Below are 19,034 nucleotides of genomic sequence, written 5' to 3' on the forward strand. Positions count from 1 at the left end.
GAATCAACCTAAATGCCCATCAATGATAGATTGGATAAAGAAAATGTGGTACATATATACCATGGAATACCATGCAGCCATAAAAAGAACGAGATCATGTCTTTTGTGGGAACATGGATGAAGCTGAAGGCCATCATCCATAGCAAACTAACACAGGAACAGAAAACCAAATACCTCATGTTCTCACTTATAAGTGAGAACTAAACGATGAACTCATGGACATAAGGAGGGGAACAACAGACACTGAGGCCTACTTGAGGGTGAAGGGTGGGAGGAGGGAGAGGAGCAGAAAAAAATAACTATTGGGTACTGGGCTTTGTGCCTGATTGATGAAATAATCTGCACAACAAACCCCCATGACATAAGTTTACCTATGTAACAAACCTGTACATGTACCCCTGAACCTAAAATAAAAGTTTAAAAAAGTGAATAGTCCCCTATAACTATACCATGGAAAATGACGTCTCTCCAGACTCTTTTACGTGTGTGTGTGTGTGTGTGTGTAGAGCACATACACAGAGCAACAAAAATGTGTTGTCCTGTAGATACAAGTCATATTTGTTCTATGGCCTGTTTTTTTTCCTTCATTTAATCTATTGTGGACAACTTTGAAAATCTGCCTAATCCCACATAAAACTCCATTGTATGTGTGTACCATAATTGATTTGACTTTTCTTTTTCTTGAGCGTTTTTCATCTGGTGCCAGCCTGTTGAACGACACCTTTTCTTTCCCACTACCATGACTCAGTGCCCTGCTGGGCTCCACGGACACTCTAAGGTCGGGGTGCAGTTCTTCGTTCAGTGTTTAGCTGGAGTAGGGCAGGTATTATCAAAAAGGTTTTTTGTTCTGGTAGACCACCTCTCCTCAGTCCTTTGGCTAGTGAGAGCAGGCTTGTCATGGGGTGTTTGAATCTGTGCATGTTAGCAGTTCTGAATTGCAGGCTTCTCCTGCATTCTATTAGGATAGACGGGAAGCAAAGAGAAAACCCAGGGAACTCACTGCCACACCATTCCTCAAGTCCCAAGGTCCCTAGCTAGCCAGTCCTCATCTTTCCACCATTCAATGTCTCTCCATGTTTTTTCTTGTATTATATCCAGGGATTTTTAGTTGTAAGACGGTGAACTAGAGAAGAATGGGCTACTCCGTCTTGGGCAAAGGAAAAGTCTTGTTCATATTTTTGTTCATAAACATAATTTATTTTACACTCTCTATCAGTGGAGTCTATTTCTGTTGTTAGTTTTTTTCTGCCAGCTCTCATTTATGATGGTTTATTATGTGTTTTGTAATTTTATATTAATTAATAAATTTATTCATTCATTTTTGAGAGGGGGTCTCACTCTGTTACCCAGGCTGGAGTGCAGTGATGCAATCTCAGCCCACAGCAACCTCTGCCTCCCAGGTTCAAGCGATCCTCCCACCTCAGGGACCACAGACATGCGCCACCACACCCGGCTAGTGTTTTGTAATTTTAGATTGTTAGCTTACATTAAGGAAGTGGTCTCTATCTGTGGGATTCTTGCATAGGTCCTTCCAGAGAATATTTGTTTTACTGTGTCAGTCTTTACATCACTTTTAGCTAATTTCCCTGTTCAGAATTTTTTGGACCATGCCAATAAGAGGAGATCTGTGGTCCTAACTTATCAGTGAACACTTTCTCCCACCCCAAAGTGCAAGGCAGACAAATTTCCCTGGTGCCTTCCATTGCTAGTGGGGAGATTTCCTAATCAACCCTTTCATAGTAGGCATGCACCCTTCAGCAATACTGAGTCTTTACTTTATGTGGTGGGCCTTGACGCCACCTCCCATCTTGAATGGGTCCAGGACCTTCTATGCCATTCCACATGTTGCCTTTAAAACTCAAACCTTTTGTAACCAAGAGACAAACACCCCTAATCAGCCATAGTTTCAACTGCCCAGCTTTCATTTTCAGCTTCCTCTTTATTTTTGGCCCTTGAGAATTTTGGCCCTGTCTCCTTGAGGGCTCAATTGTGCATTCGAAAGGTATTTCCTATAATTAATTGAGCTTTTTAAGGGACTGTATAACAGGAGAAGCTAGTTTATCTTTTTGCTGGAAACAGAGCCAGCCTTCCCATTTTTTTCCTCTCAATTTTGGTAATATATTTTCTGGCAAGAGTAATTGAGGAATATATCTTCTTTGTTGATATTGTAGCAATTAGAAGTAATTTTCATTCTTCATTATAAAGAAATGATGCTCTCAACCCAAACATCAGTAGGACATAAACTGAACTGATAGCTGCAGACTCTCCTACAGGATCCTCTGGCCTCATGCTTCTGAACTCACTGCTCAGAATGAGAAGTGGGGTCTCTGGAGGCCACATCTGTCAGCTGATTTTCAAAAGTACTGCCCAGCCACGTGGGTTCAATGAATCATCCCCTAAACTCATGGTTTCCATTATTTTCACTAAAGATTAAAATATAACATCTTATTTCTATTGCCCAAGTTGATGCAGCTTTTCTCTATTGATTAGAACTAATGATGATTATAAAATGCTAAAATTTTCAACAAAGCAGATTCATCTGCATAAATAATTCCTGGATGTTAAGGAAGCAGGCCATTTAACATGAAGTAAGTAGCCCTGCACCTAAAGGTCAGTCATGTGTCCAAGTAGTATTTTTTTTTTTAAAAAAAAAAATCTATTTTGAGACTAGGTTATAAGACTGGCTAATTTTTGTATTTTTGGTAGAGCTGGGGTTTCACCATGTTGCTAAGGCTAGTCTCAAACTCCTGGACTCAAGTGATCCACCCGCCTCGGCCTCCCAAAGTGCTGGCAAGTGCTGGGATTACAGGCGTGAGCCACCATGCCCAGCTGAAGTAGTATTTTTTTTTTTTTTTTTTTTGAGACAGAGTCTCACTCTGTCCCCCAGGCTGCAGTACAGTGGCACGATCTTGGCTCACTGCAACCTTCGCCTCCCAAGTTCAAGCAATTCTTCTGCCTCAGCCTCCTGAGTAGCTGGGATTACAGTCACCCACCACCATGCCTAGCTCATTTTTGTATTGTTAGTAGAGACAGGGTTTCACCATGTTAGCTAGGCTGGTCTCAAACTCCTGACCTCAGGTGATCTGCCCACCTCAGCCTCCCAAAGCGCTGGGATTACAAGCAGGAGCCACCGCGCCCAGCCCGAAATAGTATTTCTTGAGCACCTGTTGGGTATTTATTCTGCATGATGGAGGGAGGGGGAATCCACATCATATGGTCCATAATCTTTGGCCTCTGGAAACTGGCAATCTGATTGAACAATCAGTGGGATAGAAAATAAATAAGTATGAGGCGGAGATACAGCCAGCACCACGTGATTGGTACAGACAATAATAAATAGAATAAAAATATACAAGGGAAAGAGGCAATTTCTGATGACATACAGTTTTAAAAGCCTTTATGAGGTAGAGAGCACTTGATCTGGGTCTATAAACTTGACTCAACTTTTGATAGACAAAGTGAAAGTTCCACACAAGGAAAATGGCCTGACTAGGAACTCAGAACTAGGATGGCAAAAAGTGGATTCTGAGAATGGCAAGCAGACCAGTTTGGCCCAAGTGGGAACTGTAGGTGGGGGACAGCTGATGCTTGGCTCACTGTGGAAGACAAAGTACCCTTCAATGCTTAATCATTGGCTCCTTATTATCAACCACAGAATGTTAATAAATATTAATTTCCAGACTTGTCCTGACCGCTCACTTCATGGTGTTACATAGACATACTGCAAAGACTTCACTTTTAAAACTGAAGGTTGGTTTCTCTTATGCTGATAATTTAAACTTAATACATTTTAACTAGTGAAGGAATAAACTAGAATTATGTTGCTTCCACATTCTGTAAAATTTGGAATGATCTCTGTCCCAGGAACCCTGGTTTAACAGTGGAGACAGGACAAGGGACTTAAGAAGGTACCTGAGGGTTGGCACAGGTGCTCAGCTGACCGGGCGCAAGGCCTTGAAGCAAGATGTAAACCATGGAAGTGGCCAGTGAGTGTTGCGCCGTTTATCCAGCAGTGGGCCTGGGTCCAGTGGACCAAACTCTGAGGTCTGTGAGTCTTCGCTGCACTTCACACTTGCTGCACACCAGCAGCTCACACTTGCTGGTAGTTTTGACCTTTGAGGTGACAGAAGTACCAGAAAAACAAAAGAAAGGAGACATTAAAACAGAGTAACTCGGTTCAAAACTCAAAGTCCAGGGACTATGGGGAGTGCTTTCTGGTTGCCACAGGTTAAATTTTTTTATATAAATATATTGGCATAAAGAATGATTCCTGGGTACATTCCATTTGTCTTTCGTTTCCTCCCTTGTGTGATTATATGATTATTGATGTCATGAAAAGTGCATTCATCAGACCTGGCTGTCAGAGAGTTGCACTTATTTTGTGCCCACAGCAGTTTTGAGGTAAATCTCTTGCTTTAGGGCATTAGCTGATCAATACAGACATCTGTAGTGAGGGATTGTTTTCCACATCATCTACAAGACTCCATTTTCCTAGGGCATTCTGAAGGGTTCTGGACTTCCTTTAGACAGGAAGTCACTCTGGATGGGATGGGGACAGCAGGAAGAAGGAGCCCCTATGCAAGAATCTTTCTTCTTTAGCAGCCTGTCTTTTAGAAGCAAGTAGCTAATCCAAAGTAAAGGCCTTGGAAGAAAATACAGCAACTGCTCATCACCCCGTGCTCTGCCATTTCTAGGGGCTTATTTTCTCTTCCCTTGGGGTTTTCAGTCTGATATCAGCTCTTATTTTTTCTTTCAAATTTACAGGATCAATGATCCTACAGGCCAAGGCTCAACCCTCCATATTACTGCCTTTAATTACATATAAGGAAGAGGGCATTTTGTTTCTGTATATTGGAGGCATAGCAATGACAATACACATGGCAGGCGGTAAATACTGCTGAACGGCACTGAATTCCTAAGGTACAAATGTAATGATTTAGCTTCCCTGTTAAAAGATCTCCCAGCCGAGCGCAGTGGATCACGCCTGTAATCCCAGCACTTTGGGAGGCTGAGGCGGGCAGATCACTTGAGGTCAGGAGTTTGAGACCAGCCTGGCCAACATGGCGAAATCCCATTTCTACTAAAAATACAAAAAATAGCCCAGCATGGTGGCACATGCCTGTAATCCCAGCTACTCAGGAGGCCAAGGTGGGAGAATTGCTTGAACCTGGGAGGTAGAGGTTGCAGTGAGCCAAGATCGCACCACTGCACTCTAGGCTGGGTGACAGTGAGTGAGACTCCGTCTCAAAAAAAAAAAAAAAATCCCTTCTCTTCCTTTTTTCTGTTCTCCCCCATCACTTCACCTTTTTCTCCTATAATTCAGTCACAACTCTCTGTTAACTGTCTAGATGGTCTCTTGATACATTGAGACATGCCAGGCATTCTATGAGTTTCATCTCCTTGGAAAGAAGGCTGGTAAGAGCCTTCTTACCAGCTCCAGGCTCACCTGCTTGTCCTGAACCTACTCTACAGAGGAAACCCTGGGTTTCCCCATCGTCCTCCTGGAGGGTCCTTCACTCTCTGCGTCACAGCCTCTGTTTCTTGAATCCCTTATAGTCCTTTGGTATGGTTTACTCTCCTCCTTTGGAGAGAATACGCCAATGTTTTCCTGATAAAGGGTACATGGGAGGTAATTTTTTTTAGGCCTCACATGTTGAAAATGTCTTTATTCTATCGCCCAACTTAATTGATGTCTTCATCAAGAGATAGATTTCTATGCTAGAAATTATTTCTCATCTGAATTCTGAAGGCAGTGTTCTATTTTCTTTTAATGTCTTACATTGCTGTTGAGAAGTCTTATTAATCCATGGTACATAACCTGTTTTTTCTCTCTGGAAGCTTTTATGATCTTTTCTTTGTTCTCCAGGTTTTGAAATTTCACCACGATGTGACTTGGGAGTCCACTAGCAGTTAATTGAGGCACAGGTTCAGGGACTCACTGAGTTAAATCTTCATGCCTGCCTCATAGGGTTGTTGTGAGAATTAAATGAATTAATGTCTGTAAAAAGCTTGAGATATTGCCTGCCACTTAGTCAAGTACTAGTTAAGCATTTGCTTTTATTAATATTTCACATACAGAAAATTATTTCCTAGAATTCTGGAAAGTTTTCTTGAATGAGTTCTTTGATATCCTCCCTTCTGTTTTCTCTGTCCTTTTTTTTTTTTTTTTTTTTGATCTCCTATTGTCTGTTGGCTCTCCTGTAATAATGTTCTCATTTAAAAAACCATTTCTTTCTCATCTCAAATTTCTTTGTGTGTGTGTGTATTTGTGTGTGTGTCTTTTTTTTTTTCTTTAATTGAGACAGGGTCTGGCTGTGTCACCCAGGCTGGAGTGCAGTGGCATGACCACAGCTCCCTGCAGCCTCAACCTCTTGGGTTCAAGCGATCCTCCCACCTCCCAACTAGCTGGGACTACAGGCATATGCCTGGCTAATTTTTTTGTAGAGATGGGGTCTCACTGTGTTGCCCAGGCTGGTTTCGAACTCATGGGCTCAAGTGATCCTCCTACCTTGGCCTCCTAACGCACTGGAATTACAGGCATAGGCCACCATGACTGGCCTTGTGTGTCTTTCTTGTCCTACTCTGTGAGAGATTTCTCCAGATTTATCTTCTAAACTTTCCATTGTGTTCTTAATTTCTTCTATCATATGTTGTATTCTCAAGTTACTGCGTTTTGTTGTTTTTCTCTATTCTTTTTAAATGGCATCCTCTTTGCTGTAGTCTGAATGTGTTCCTCAAAATTCATGTGTTGGAAACTTAATCCCCAATGCAACAGTGTCGGATGGTAGAGCCCTATGGGAAGTGTTTAGGTCACCAGGGCTCCACCGTCATGAACAGATTAATGCCATTATAAAAAGGCATGATGGAGACAGTTTGGTCTCTCTTTTTTGCCTTCCAGTTGCCATCATGTGAAGACACATTGTTTCCCCCTCTTGAGGATGTGCCATCGTGGAAGCTGAGGCCAGGCTCTCACTAGACACCAAACCTGCTGGTGTCTTGATCTTAGTCTCCTACCCTCCAAAATGACAAATTATGAAATTTCTGTTCTTTATAAATTACCCAGTCTCAGGTATTTTGTTATAGCAGTTCAAAATGGACTAAGACACTCTTCTTGTTTCATGGCAATATTTTCTTACATCTCTCTGAGAATACTAATTTTTGAAGTTTCATTTCCCTGAAGAATTCTGTTTTCTCCAAGATTCTTTTTATTTCCCCCCGTTTATTTGTGTTGGGCTCTGTCTTCAAGTTAGAGGAGTTCCACAGATGTAGGTCTTCTTGGCTGCCTAATGTTTATGAGAGGGGTACATTAACAAAACCCACAGGAAGCTCTGTGCATGTGGGAAAGGCTTGCCAACTGTGGGCTCCATGTATTGAGATTTGGCTGGGTTACTGTGTTGGGGAACTCCCAATATCAATGTCCTTAGGGTCTTTCTCTTTGGCTGGTCAGATTGCCAAGTGACGATTCTTGCAATCTCCTGCCTGGAGGGCAAGAGTTTGGCTGCTAATAGTCTAGGGATAGTCGGTATCTCATTGCTTCAGTACAGTACAATATTTTCAACTGAGCCTGGTGTTTCCCAGCCTGGAGACCCTCCATTTTACCCTCTGCTAAGGTACGGGAGAGGCAGTTCCCCTGCTACTGAAGGAGGTGGAAATCTGTGATCTAACTTTTTTTTATACAAATTGGCAATCAAACCCCCTATTTTCAACCCAGCCTCACCCTCACCTCTAAAGGTAGAAGAAGATACTGCCAAGTCTCTTGGGGTTTCTGTGACTCAGATTATTTCTTGACTTTCTTTACTGCTGATTTAGAAAGCAGCTTCTCAGTCCTACTAAGTTTCTTTTACTCATCATTATGCTTCCCAGCTTTCAAATCTTTGCTTCAATCAGTTCTCCAATTCTCTTTGCTTTTGTGGGTTTATGCCGTTAAAAAACTCTTTCAGTGGTGTTTAGTAGGAGGAAGCAGAGGTGATTGTGTTTATCCCCAAATTTAAGTGCAGTCTTAGTTAAAGTTCATCAACAATGAAGTGTTAATATGGTTTGGCTGGTCCCCACCCAAAATTTCATCTTCAATTATAATCATCATAATCCCCACCTGTCAAGGACGGGACCAGGTGGAGATAACTGATTCATAGGGGTGGTTTCCCCCATGCTGTTCTCATGAGATCTCACTGCACCTTGATGGTTTTATAAGTGCTCACTCTGTCCTGCCACCCTGTAAAGAAGATGCCTGCCGCTCTCCTTTGCTTTCCATCATGATTGTCAGTTTCTTGAAACCTCCCAGCCATGTGGAACTGTGAGTCAATTAAACCCCTTTCCTTTATAAATTACCCAGTCTCAAGTATTTCTTCATAGTAGTGTGAGAATGGACTAATATAGTGTTTTTATTTCAACCTTAGTAACACAGACAGCCTTCTGTTGGAACATCCTTGGGTATGAAGGATAACATATTTTTGTGGCTTATATGCAGGGGTGATATTCAAAATATTGAACAACTGGTGTGGTGTGGGTGCTGACCAGTCAAGGGGAACAGCATCATTCTTGCTGCCTGCTGGCTGTATATTATTGCTGAGTATGAACAAGGGAGAAACCATTTGAAGCAAAGATGAGCACATCCTCAATTGGAGTGCTAGGCAAAGTTCTGCTGTGAAGCGTGTTTTTTTCTCTTTTCCTTGACCCTGTGCCTTGAATATAAATGTGCCTTGAGAGGGGGAATGATTGTGCAAGGGAAGAGGTGGCTGAGTCTCTGATGTGCGATGAATGTCAACAGGGTGAGACTGATAAAAGAACAAAGCAAATGCAAAAAAGAAATAGGTCATTGTTACTGTCGGTAAGGCACCCCTGGACTATGGATTCTCAGCTCAGGGTTAGACGAACAATAGGAGAGGAAAAGACACACTCCTTAAAGAAATCTGGTTGCTGTGGTTTAGGATTCAGATATGTTCCCTGGAAGTATGTTTTCAATTTAAAAAGAAATATTGTAACATAGATTCAGAATGAGAATAAGAAAAAATGGGAAGACAGTTTAGATAATCTCAGTGTTTTTATGAGTGAGAAATACCTGGTGATGACGTTTTCATTGTTACTCTTTTTTAAAAAATATTTAAAATTTTATTTTATTTTTTTAAAAATGTATTTCTGTCACTCAGGCTGGAGTGCAGTAGTATGATCTCAGCTCACTACAACCTCGGCTTCCTGGGCTCAGATGACTCTCCTACCTCAGCCTCTCAAGTAGCTGAGACTACAGGTGTGCATCACCACACCTGGCTAATTTTATTTATATTGTGCAGAGACGGGGTCCCACTCTGTTGCCCAGCATAGTCAGCGAATCTTCTACCTCATCTTCCCCAAGGGCTGGGATTACAGGTGTGAGCCACCGCACTCAGCTCATTGTTACTCTTTATCAATGGTTAGGCTAACATATAGGAATTTCCTAATTTCTATCCTAGAAAATCAAATAAACAGTTCACAGACTCACACTCAAGATGATCTAGTGATAATAGGAATGGTAATTTAGAGTAACCAAATAGCCTCAGCTGATGAGGGAAAGCTCTGCTTTACATAATAGTGCTATGTAATTTCATAATAACTTCAAATAATGTATTTGGAATGAAAAATCCAGGCCGGGTGTGGTGGCTCACACCAGTAATCCTAGCACTTTGGGAGGCTGAGGCAGATGGACTGCTTGAGCTCAGTAGTTCAAGACCAGCATGGTTAACATGGTGAAACTGTGTCCAAAAAATATTAGCCCGGCTCGCACCTGTAGTCCCAGCTACGTGGGGGGCTGAGGCAGAAGGATCGCTTGAGTCCAGGAGGTGTAGGTTGCGGTGAGCTAAGACGGCATCACTGCACTCCAGCCTGGGCAACAGAGGAAGACCCTGGCTCAAAAAGAAAAAATCCAACTCTGTGTGTGTATGTGGGTGTGTGTTTAATCAGCATTTGCAACCTCTAGTGAAATAATTGATTCAGACAAAGATCATTAATAGATGCTAAAACCATTAGTTGAAAGGGTATAAGGAATTGGGTATTCCTATGGTGTCAAAGTATTGTACACAGAATACTTACTAGTTGCTGAGATATTTTTCTTTACAACGGAGAGTTCCATGGCCACCAGAAAATCAAACACCACACCAACAGTGAGATACACAGATGTGTGGATCCTGATGAATATGAAAACACATCATCATCTATGCAATATGCTTGCCAAAAAATATTTACCCTAAATCTCATTAAGCTTTTAGAACTTCCCTCTTAGAGACAGGGAATAGAGGAACCAGTTTCATGTATCACAAGGAAAGCATCACACAAATTCAAAATGTGGGACATTCTGCAGCTAGCCCTGTTTTTTCAAAAAGGGTCTAGGGCAAGCAGGCTGGCCTAGATTAAAAAGAGATTTAAGAGACATAACCATACATAATGCATATTTGTTCACTGGATTTTGTCAGAAAATGATGGAAGATATTTTGGGGATGGTTGGAGTATTTTATTTTTTAACTTTTATTTAAGCTCAGGGGTACATGTGCAGGTTTGTTGTATAGGTGAACTTGTGTCATGGGGGTTTGCTGTACAGATTATTTCATCACCCAGGTATTAATCCTAGTACCCATTAGTTGTTTTTCCTGATCCTCTCCTCCTCCCACCCTCCACCCTGACTGGAGAAATCTGAATATGGACTGAGCATTAGACACAGTACAGAATCAGTTTTGCCAGGTGTCATAATGATATTGTGGCTATGTAAGCAAATGCCCTTCTTTGGAAATGCATGCTAAAATATTTAGGGATGAGGTGTCATGATATAAATTACTTTGAAATAATTTAGCAAGAATAGGTAGATAAAGAGATACGAAGCAGATATAGAAGAATACTGGTGTTGAATCAAGATGATATGTATATGGATGTTCAATTGTTTTATTCTACTTTTATATTAGTTTGAAAGCCATTGCACTCCAGCCTGGCGACAGAGCAAGACTCCGTCTCAAAAAAAAAAAAAAAAAAAAAGTGTACTAGTCCATTTTCATGCTGCTGGTGAAGACATATCCAAGACTGTGAAGAAAAAAAAATTAATTGGACTTACAGTTTCACATGGATGGGGAGCCTCAGAATCATGGCGGGGGGCAAAAGGCACTTCTTACATGGTGGCAGCAAGAGAAAATGAGGAAGATGCAAAAAGCGGAAACCCCTGATAAAACCATCAGACCTCGTGAGACTTATTCACTACCATGAGAACAGCATGCGTAGTGGAAATTGCCCCCATGATTCAAATTATCTCCTACTGGGTCCCTCCCACAACACATGGGAATTATGCGATTACAATTCAAGATGAGATTTGGGTGGGGACACAGAGCCAAACCATATCAAGAAGTTTAAGGAAATGGCCTGTGGATGCAAAATCACATAAACTTTGCCTGACAGTTTTGGGAGGAGTAAAAGTGAGTGTCTGAAAGGGCTGTATTTGCATTGGGCACCCGGGAAGGGCCACTGGTGCTAAGTTCACCAATGTAATGAAGTGAGGGGGTCATTCACTCCAGAAGGACTGAGAATTTTGGAAGAATTAATGTACTTAGAAGGCCCAAGTTATTGTCAGCAATAATTTACTCACTGGCAAGATCGAACTGATTAATTCATGTTACAACTGCAATGAGAATACTCATGATTGCTGGTTGTTAGTTGGTTTTTGTACCCCAAATTAAGTCACCTAAAATTACTTTTCATTCATTCTAAGAATGTGTTCTTTTTCTTTTCTTCCATTCATCCTTCCTTCCTTCCTTCTTTCTTGTCCTTCCTTTCTGCTTTCCTCGCTCTCTTCCCTTCCTTCTTCCCTCCCTCACTTCTCTCTCTCACCAATTCTTTCTCCAAATAATATTAAGTAATTGTCCCATCCACTCAAGGCATAGATGTAGAGTGACAGTTAAAATGCAGAATTGCTTCCTGCAATGCTAAATTGTTCTTAAAGTACAGTTGTTGTTCAGGAAGTGTGTTTGCAGCCCTGTCCAGCTCCATTTCTGGTGTGATTTCAGGGAACTGGACTGTGCCATGTTACGCCGCCTGGAGAAGAGGATTCTGGTCGATCTCCCCAGCCGGGAGGCCAGGCAGGCCATGATCTACCACTGGCTGCCTCCTGTGAGCAAGAGCAGGGCCTTGGAGCTGCGCACAGAGCTGGAGTACAGTGTGCTGAGCCAGGTCAGCTGCCCTGGAGAGGGGCACATGTAGGTCAAGGGCCCACCACATGGCCATCTTGTAGACCAGGTCTCACCATGAGCTGATAGAAGCTTGAGACACTTAGAATAAGATCCAAGCTGCCCCCGTAATGCAATGGGCATCCTCATGAAGAATAAGCTCCTTTTCACTTAAAAATATTCAGAGAAGGAGAAACAATGTGAGGCAGTGGAAACAGCATAGGGTTTAGACTCAGAGAACCTATGGTCAAATCCTGGCCCTGCTGCTTGTTAGCTGTGTGACCTCAGAGAAGTCACTTACTCTTTGAGCCTCAGTTTCTTCATCTGTAAAATGGGTAGCAGATGAGCCACAAAGAATGACTGTGATGATTACATAACAGAAAAGCTCCAGGTACATGTCTATTATGCACATTATCACTGTTGTCCATTCCCAAGGTGTTGTAGAAATGTTGCCTGCTTTTGGTGAACATTTGAACACAATGTTCTCTGAGGTTCCTAAATGGCAGGTATGATCTTATTTACAAGAATAAACGTACCTACCAAATTTGACCATCCTTGGATTTGAGCACAGGGGCCCTCATAGGCTAATTTGGGTGTTCTGATCCTTCACTGGCATCTTACAGCATATTTCGATGGTGTTAGAAAGCCATTCTAGCCCAGCTGCTTAGGTTATCTCAGCATGCTAGCAGGGTCTCTTCCTCAAGCACTGTTTATCTGGGAATCTTTTTAGGGTGTTCATGGGTGACAGATATAGAATCTACACAGGGCTTCTGATACTGGGTCCTGCCTATAACAACGTAATGACCAGGAGCATTCTGCCCACTGACCAATGGCTGGTTTTTTGGCTGTTTCAGGAGACTGAGGGCTACTCAGGCTCAGACATTAAGCTCGTCTGCAGGGAAGCAGCCATGCGGCCTGTGAGGAAGATCTTTGATGCACTTGAAAATCACCAGTCAGGTATGGGTTGGATCACCATGAAGGTGTTCCGGGAAGTTTGTGTAAAAATCCCTCTCACCAGCAGATGGAGCCTGGTGCCTGTTCTTGGTGCCGCTTTACACTTGCAACGCGTTTTTTGGTCAAATCATCCCTCACTCAACTCATTCCTCCATGGGTGTTCTGATTCGGATCGACTTTGCTTGCAAATGATAAACTCCTTAGGGCTCAGGCTTTTATTTCTCTGGCGCACTCTAATGTTGGGCTGGATCCATTTGAGGCACTATATAAATATTAAATAATACCCGGTAACAATACATTTAGGTCACATTTTTTTGTCTGGGCCTTAGGGGCTAACTCAGTTGCACACTAAAGAATTTTTCCCCAGCCCTCTTTAGTCTTGCCTTTTGCTGCATTATCAATTAAGGATGCTGCATTATGCATTATTTTGAAAGAAGGTCTATTAGCGTTTCAAGAGCATTGATCACCAAGAGGTCGATTGTTGTGCTGTTACTCTTGTGTTCTTATCCTAGAAAGCAGCGACTTACCCGGGATCCAGTTGGACACAGTAACCACTGCCGACTTTCTGGATGTGCTAACTCACACCAAGCCCTCCGCAAAGAATCTGGCTCAGAGATACTCAGACTGGCAAAGAGAGTTCGAGTCTGTTTGAAACCACATTTACCCTGACCTGGCCACAAAGGCAATCACAAAGACCTCCTAGTTTATTAGTGTCCGTGGGAGAAGAACAAAACGATTGGAATGGAAAAGAGAAAATTATTCTTGAAGACTGGATTAACTTGAGCCACTGTATTGTTTTGGATAGCTGATATATATTTATTAACTTACCATTATTGATGTCAGCAAAATATTGAGGGTTTCAGTTACATACATGTATGTGCTATTAGGTCATACAATGGAGATTTTTCTGACAATTAGACTCCATAAAATTTTAACGAACAATTTTCTGTAATGTTACTCATTTGTAAACTTTTGAAGAAAAAGATGTACTTAGAAAAGTTGTGTTGGCCATGCACAGGATGACCCTGAGTTGGGGCAGCCAAGCAGAAGCTAAGCTTGACAGGCACTGCCCAGCTGACAGTCCCAGGGTGAAGGAGGACCGAAGCAGGGAAGGCAATGCAGTCTGTTTCTCATTCTGGACAATATTCTGAATCTCATCAGCTCCCCCTAATTCTGACTCCATCCAGCTTTGTCAGCAGCAAACCCCTCCCAAACTAAGCCCCACTCAGAAATATCACGGAGCATTCTGATCCCAGAGCTAATAGCCAGGGTGACTAGCACACCATCACCATCAGCTGCCAGTCTGACTGTTTTGGGTTCTGGCCCCCAATAACATCTTTTCACTCTTCACACCTCACATCCGGTGTGCTCTGCCCTTCTCTTTCCATTGCCACAGCTTCTCATCAGATCCAAAGCTTAGGATGGGGCACCTGAGCTTCGACAACATTTGTCCCAAGTCTTCCCTGCTCTTAGGCTCTTCCCCCTCTCCTTAAGGGGTTATAAACAACTAGAAGCATCTTTCTCAGAAACCCACAATCCGAGGCATCTACTTTCAACCCTTGATAAATTTTGAAGGCTTCCACTAAGTAATGCCACTTCTTTTCCCCCACTAGAACTTACCTATGGGAAATCACCTTCTTTTCTCTTCCTTGCCTTGTCTTCATCATCCCTGCAGACAGACTCTTCAAGAGGAAAAACTTCCAGAAAGAGACACTTTGGATAGCTAAGTATCCCAAAGGATTTTACCCTTTTAAACAAAACCAAAGCATTTTTTTCGGTATCGATTATTTTGAGATTATTCTCAAATGCCTCTTTAAACATCATTTCATGGAAAATGTCAAATTGAAAATATACCTTATTTAAACAATTGAAAATAAAAAAGATTTCATCTTAGTATATGCTCAAACTTCTTCATAAGCATCAGGCACTACACCATGCAGCACCAGTGACATAGAGCATAGAGTCCCCAGCCCCTGGGCCATGGACCCGTAGTACCCGTCCATGGCTTGTTAGAACTGGGTTGCACAGCAGCTAAGAGGCAGGTGAGCATTACTGCCTGAGCTCCACCTCCCGTCAGATCAGCGACAGCATTAGATTCTCATAGGAGCATGAACTCCATTGTGAACTGTGCATGTGAGGGATCTAGGTTATGCCCTCCTTATGAAAATCTAAGTAATGCCTGATGATCTGAGATGAAACAGTTTCATCCCAAAAGCATCCATCCCCCGCCCCCCATCCAGGCCCAGTCCATGGAAAAACTGTCTTCCACGAAACCGGTCCCTGGTGCCAAAAAGCCTGGGGACCACTGATACAGAGGACTCTACTTTGAATGGCCCAAGACTGATGTAAGGCCTAAGTTCCAATGTCTACTTTATGGTTTTTGGGGGTTCTTCTTGTCATGCCATCAGCTGACATTTCTTGTAGCTGCTAGTCCATTTGCTTGTGGCCATTAACATCGTTTCTAATTTTATAAAATCTCAACTGCTCTTGTGAATTTGCTGCAGTGGGAAAGTTGGTGCTGTATGTGTACCCAAAAGTGACTGGGTAAAGGGGCAGGGGAAATGCTCCTCTGGATAGCATGCTTTGTGACAATACATTTAGGTCCTTTCTGCTTACTGCCCGTTCCTGAATTCATTCAGGATAAGTGCAGTCCTGCCATCCCTCACAGCAAATACACTTAACCTTCTTCCACTTCCAAAACCCCATATGCAGCCTGTGTGCCTGCTGCATCTCCACATCCTCCATTCCCTTTAAATATCACCTAGTCCATGTTTTTAACACTTCCACCTCTATTCAATCACATATTCAGTCCTCTTTATCCTAAGAAAATTTGTCTTCAAATACTTCAGCATGTGGATGTTTTTCTGTCACGCCTTTACTTTGGTGGCTTCTTCTTGATGTTTTATACATTTATTCCCACTTTGGATGAAATGAAGTGTAGCTCTTTCATCTCTCTGCTCTTTCCTTACCACATATACATATCTGTCTCCATCATCCCAAAAATTCTATTGTGATTTTAGGTTAACTCAATAATCAATATTTTTAATAGAACTGTACATTGTTAACTGCAGAACCAGCTAGTGAATTAGAATTACATTTGCTTTCTTGTTGAGTTTTGTCTTTCCTAGAATTAACAACTGCCTCGTTTTTCTATTTGCTTAATTTTCTAAGTATCTTTTTTTTTTTTTTTTGGCAACACATTCTCAGACCTGTCAGGTTACTCATCAATATTCTTTTCCAAATGGCCAAATATACCAGATAAACTTTCCACTCCCTTCCCACCCGCTCTGGTCCTGGTGTTCTAAGGGAAAGGGGAGCAGAAGACCATGGCAGAATAAGCACTTTGTACCTAATCGATTTCCAGCCCTGCATCTCACCCTGGCCCACCACCATGCCCACTGTTCCCATGGCCCTAATTTCCATGGTTCTATTTTTCCAGAGAATAATGGAAAATTTCCATTCTCCTGCCTTGGCTAGGGGTTGGCATCTCACTGCTCAGGGTGGGGAAGTTTCCTGAGGCTCCAACTTCTAACCAATTCCTCACTTTCAATCCTGTCTTGTACCTCACTTCCTCCCTACCTGCTGTCTACAAGCCTTGAGTCTTTGAATTTGTTCTACAGGATGAATTTTGGCTGTATTTTCTTTGCACTGATTTTGGCTATCAACATTCCAACCAGTTTCCACCTTTCAGATTATTGCACCTTTTCATCCACTGATACCTCCTCTACCTTCTCTTGTGGGCTGACCCTGTGGGTTTACATTTTATTCCTTTTACTCTTATTTTGGTGTGGCTTTGAGAAAAAGAGACCAACACATATGACTAACCTCCTATGTTGAGTCTCTATGATTATTTTTTTAAAGTAGATTAGAAGTATATATCTAAGTTTACATAGGAGATTGGCCTGATAGCTGTTGGAGGAAAGTTTAATGTATTTTCTTCCAAAGCAGAGGTCACAGCCCAAAGACCTACAGAAACATGGAATGTAGTGGCAAATTAGGAGTAAGATGGATGTTAGGCAAAGCAGAGGTGGAGACGGTGGTGAGCTAGAGAGGGCCAGGGACTCTCTGACACAGTAATGACTCTGCTCCAATTGGACATGGAAATTTGGATCTAACATAGCCAGTTCTTCCCATCTTCCTAGAAACCCAGTAGTTGATTTGCACTAGAATCTCCTGGTGTTCAGATGTTGGCAATCAAGGTTAACTATATGCCTGTAGAATTCCCACGGCCTGTTCCCACTCACCTTTAAAAGCTTTCCTTGGCAGACCATACTTACCTAAAGTAACCGCATTCCTGTTGGCCTTCTTCTTCATCATTCATCAATCTCTCATTGTATTAGGTAGCTGTGTATAAATGCACGTGTTTCATCATTTGTTTGCTCCCTCCAAATGTAAGCTCCATGCCTGGAGTACTTTTTTTCACTGCCGTTGAATGAAACATTATTTAAATTGGCGTAGGCCAAAGGCTATCTGAGCACTGTCTGTGACTACTACTCCCATGCGTTTTGCTCACTGTTCATGATCTTAGAGGACTTACACAACCATTCTGAACGTGTCAGAGTCCTTGGTATTGTTCTACATTTTTATATGTGTTAATTTCCCAACTAAGAGACACGCATCTTAGGAGCCAAAGCTGTATTCTCTCCATCTCCCTTATGCTTTACTCACAGAGAACATTAAATATCTGATTTTTTCAGGAAGATCAGCTAGTGAAACAAACAGGAGTTGAGCTGTGTATGACATAAAGAAAAGCGCTGGAAAAAGCATTCAAACTGTTTGAAACAAATGATTTCTGGTACTTTGGCACCCTCGTTACTGCTCCTTAAAGATAGCAACATGATTTGGGACAGGAGGCCTTGATGGCTGATATAATACAGAAGTCACCAAAAGCCTTGTGCATTTAGGCTGAAAAAAGCTTTTGTGACTTATGTCAAATAAACATGATAAGGCAAACACAGCCCTCTGCAAACAACTGCTAACATCACAAAGGGATTCTACTGCTCGAGGCAGTGTTTTAATGCAATAGGTTAGTGTCATTTAAAAAATTCTCTATTATAGGTGCCCAAGGACTTCAGTTTTATCCTACATGAACACACATTGATCCAAAAACCAATTGAACACAATCAGTGTAGGTGTTTTTAACTTCCCTGTCCAACACACTACTGTAAGTTCTAAAATGTGGGATTATGTGTGAAGTGACACATATTATCATTCCACGGGAATTTCTGACATCACGGCTAAAGTTTGATGGAATTGTCACTTAGAATGAGGTAGGTTATCCTCCTTTTCCTTTCCTAGCCATTATGATTAGCTCTCACAGATGCAGAACGTACAGTAGGCAGAGCTACTGCAACCTGTGGCTGACTCTGGAGGTGTGGGTGGAGGGGGTTGAATCTGTTTCCCCTGGACTGGAGCTCTGCCCTGCTCCACACTCCTGGCTCACAGCAGATGTGGGACACTCAACTCCTGACAATGGATGTTTTCTAATAACCTTTCCAGTCCCAAGGTGTCACATGGTCCCTTTTCTGGCCCAGGACAGGATTATAATAAAACTGATGCAAACACCATCCTTGAAATTAATACCAGATAGCCCTTTAAATGGGACAGCCAGAAAATGAAGCCTAAGAAACTTCAGTTACTAAACTTATGAGGCCCAAGGCAGGCTAACCAGCTGAGACTAACATGGATTGGAATGTTTATAAATAAGATTTTTAGTTATTCTCATGAACTTTACTGTGGGCTGGTCAGTTAGCAAGTCCTATATAATGCTTGTTAAAGATCTCAAACTAAGATTTTCAGGGCTCACAGGGATAAAGTGGAATGGAAGAATGGAGAGAAGCCACTTCTCCTGGCTGAGTCCATCATGCTCAGGAGACTTTTACCCTCTTCACTTCCTGACTCATCAAT

The 19,034-nt window shown here is 42.1% G+C and overlaps 1 protein-coding gene across 5 annotated transcripts in view; it reads left to right on the forward strand.

The window, feature by feature from the left end:
• KATNAL2 (katanin catalytic subunit A1 like 2) overlaps nucleotides 1-14,069 on the forward strand; it is a 495,511-nt gene extending 481,442 nt beyond the window's left edge. For all 5 annotated transcript variants that reach the window (XM_054537847.2, XM_024236163.3, XM_054537848.2 and 2 more), the window contains 3 exons: nucleotides 12,015-12,177; nucleotides 13,028-13,130; nucleotides 13,640-14,069. In XM_054537847.2, the coding sequence (XP_054393822.1) occupies nucleotides 12,015-12,177; nucleotides 13,028-13,130; nucleotides 13,640-13,779 (406 nt within the window). In that variant the 3' untranslated portion in view covers nucleotides 13,780-14,069. The remainder of the gene's footprint in view (nucleotides 1-12,014; nucleotides 12,178-13,027; nucleotides 13,131-13,639) is intronic.
• The last annotated feature ends 4,965 nt before the right edge of the window (nucleotides 14,070-19,034 follow it).

The sequence above is a fragment of the Pongo abelii genome, chromosome 17 (genome assembly GCF_028885655.2).
Source record: "Pongo abelii isolate AG06213 chromosome 17, NHGRI_mPonAbe1-v2.0_pri, whole genome shotgun sequence".
Classification (NCBI taxonomy): domain Eukaryota; kingdom Metazoa; phylum Chordata; class Mammalia; order Primates; family Hominidae; genus Pongo; species Pongo abelii.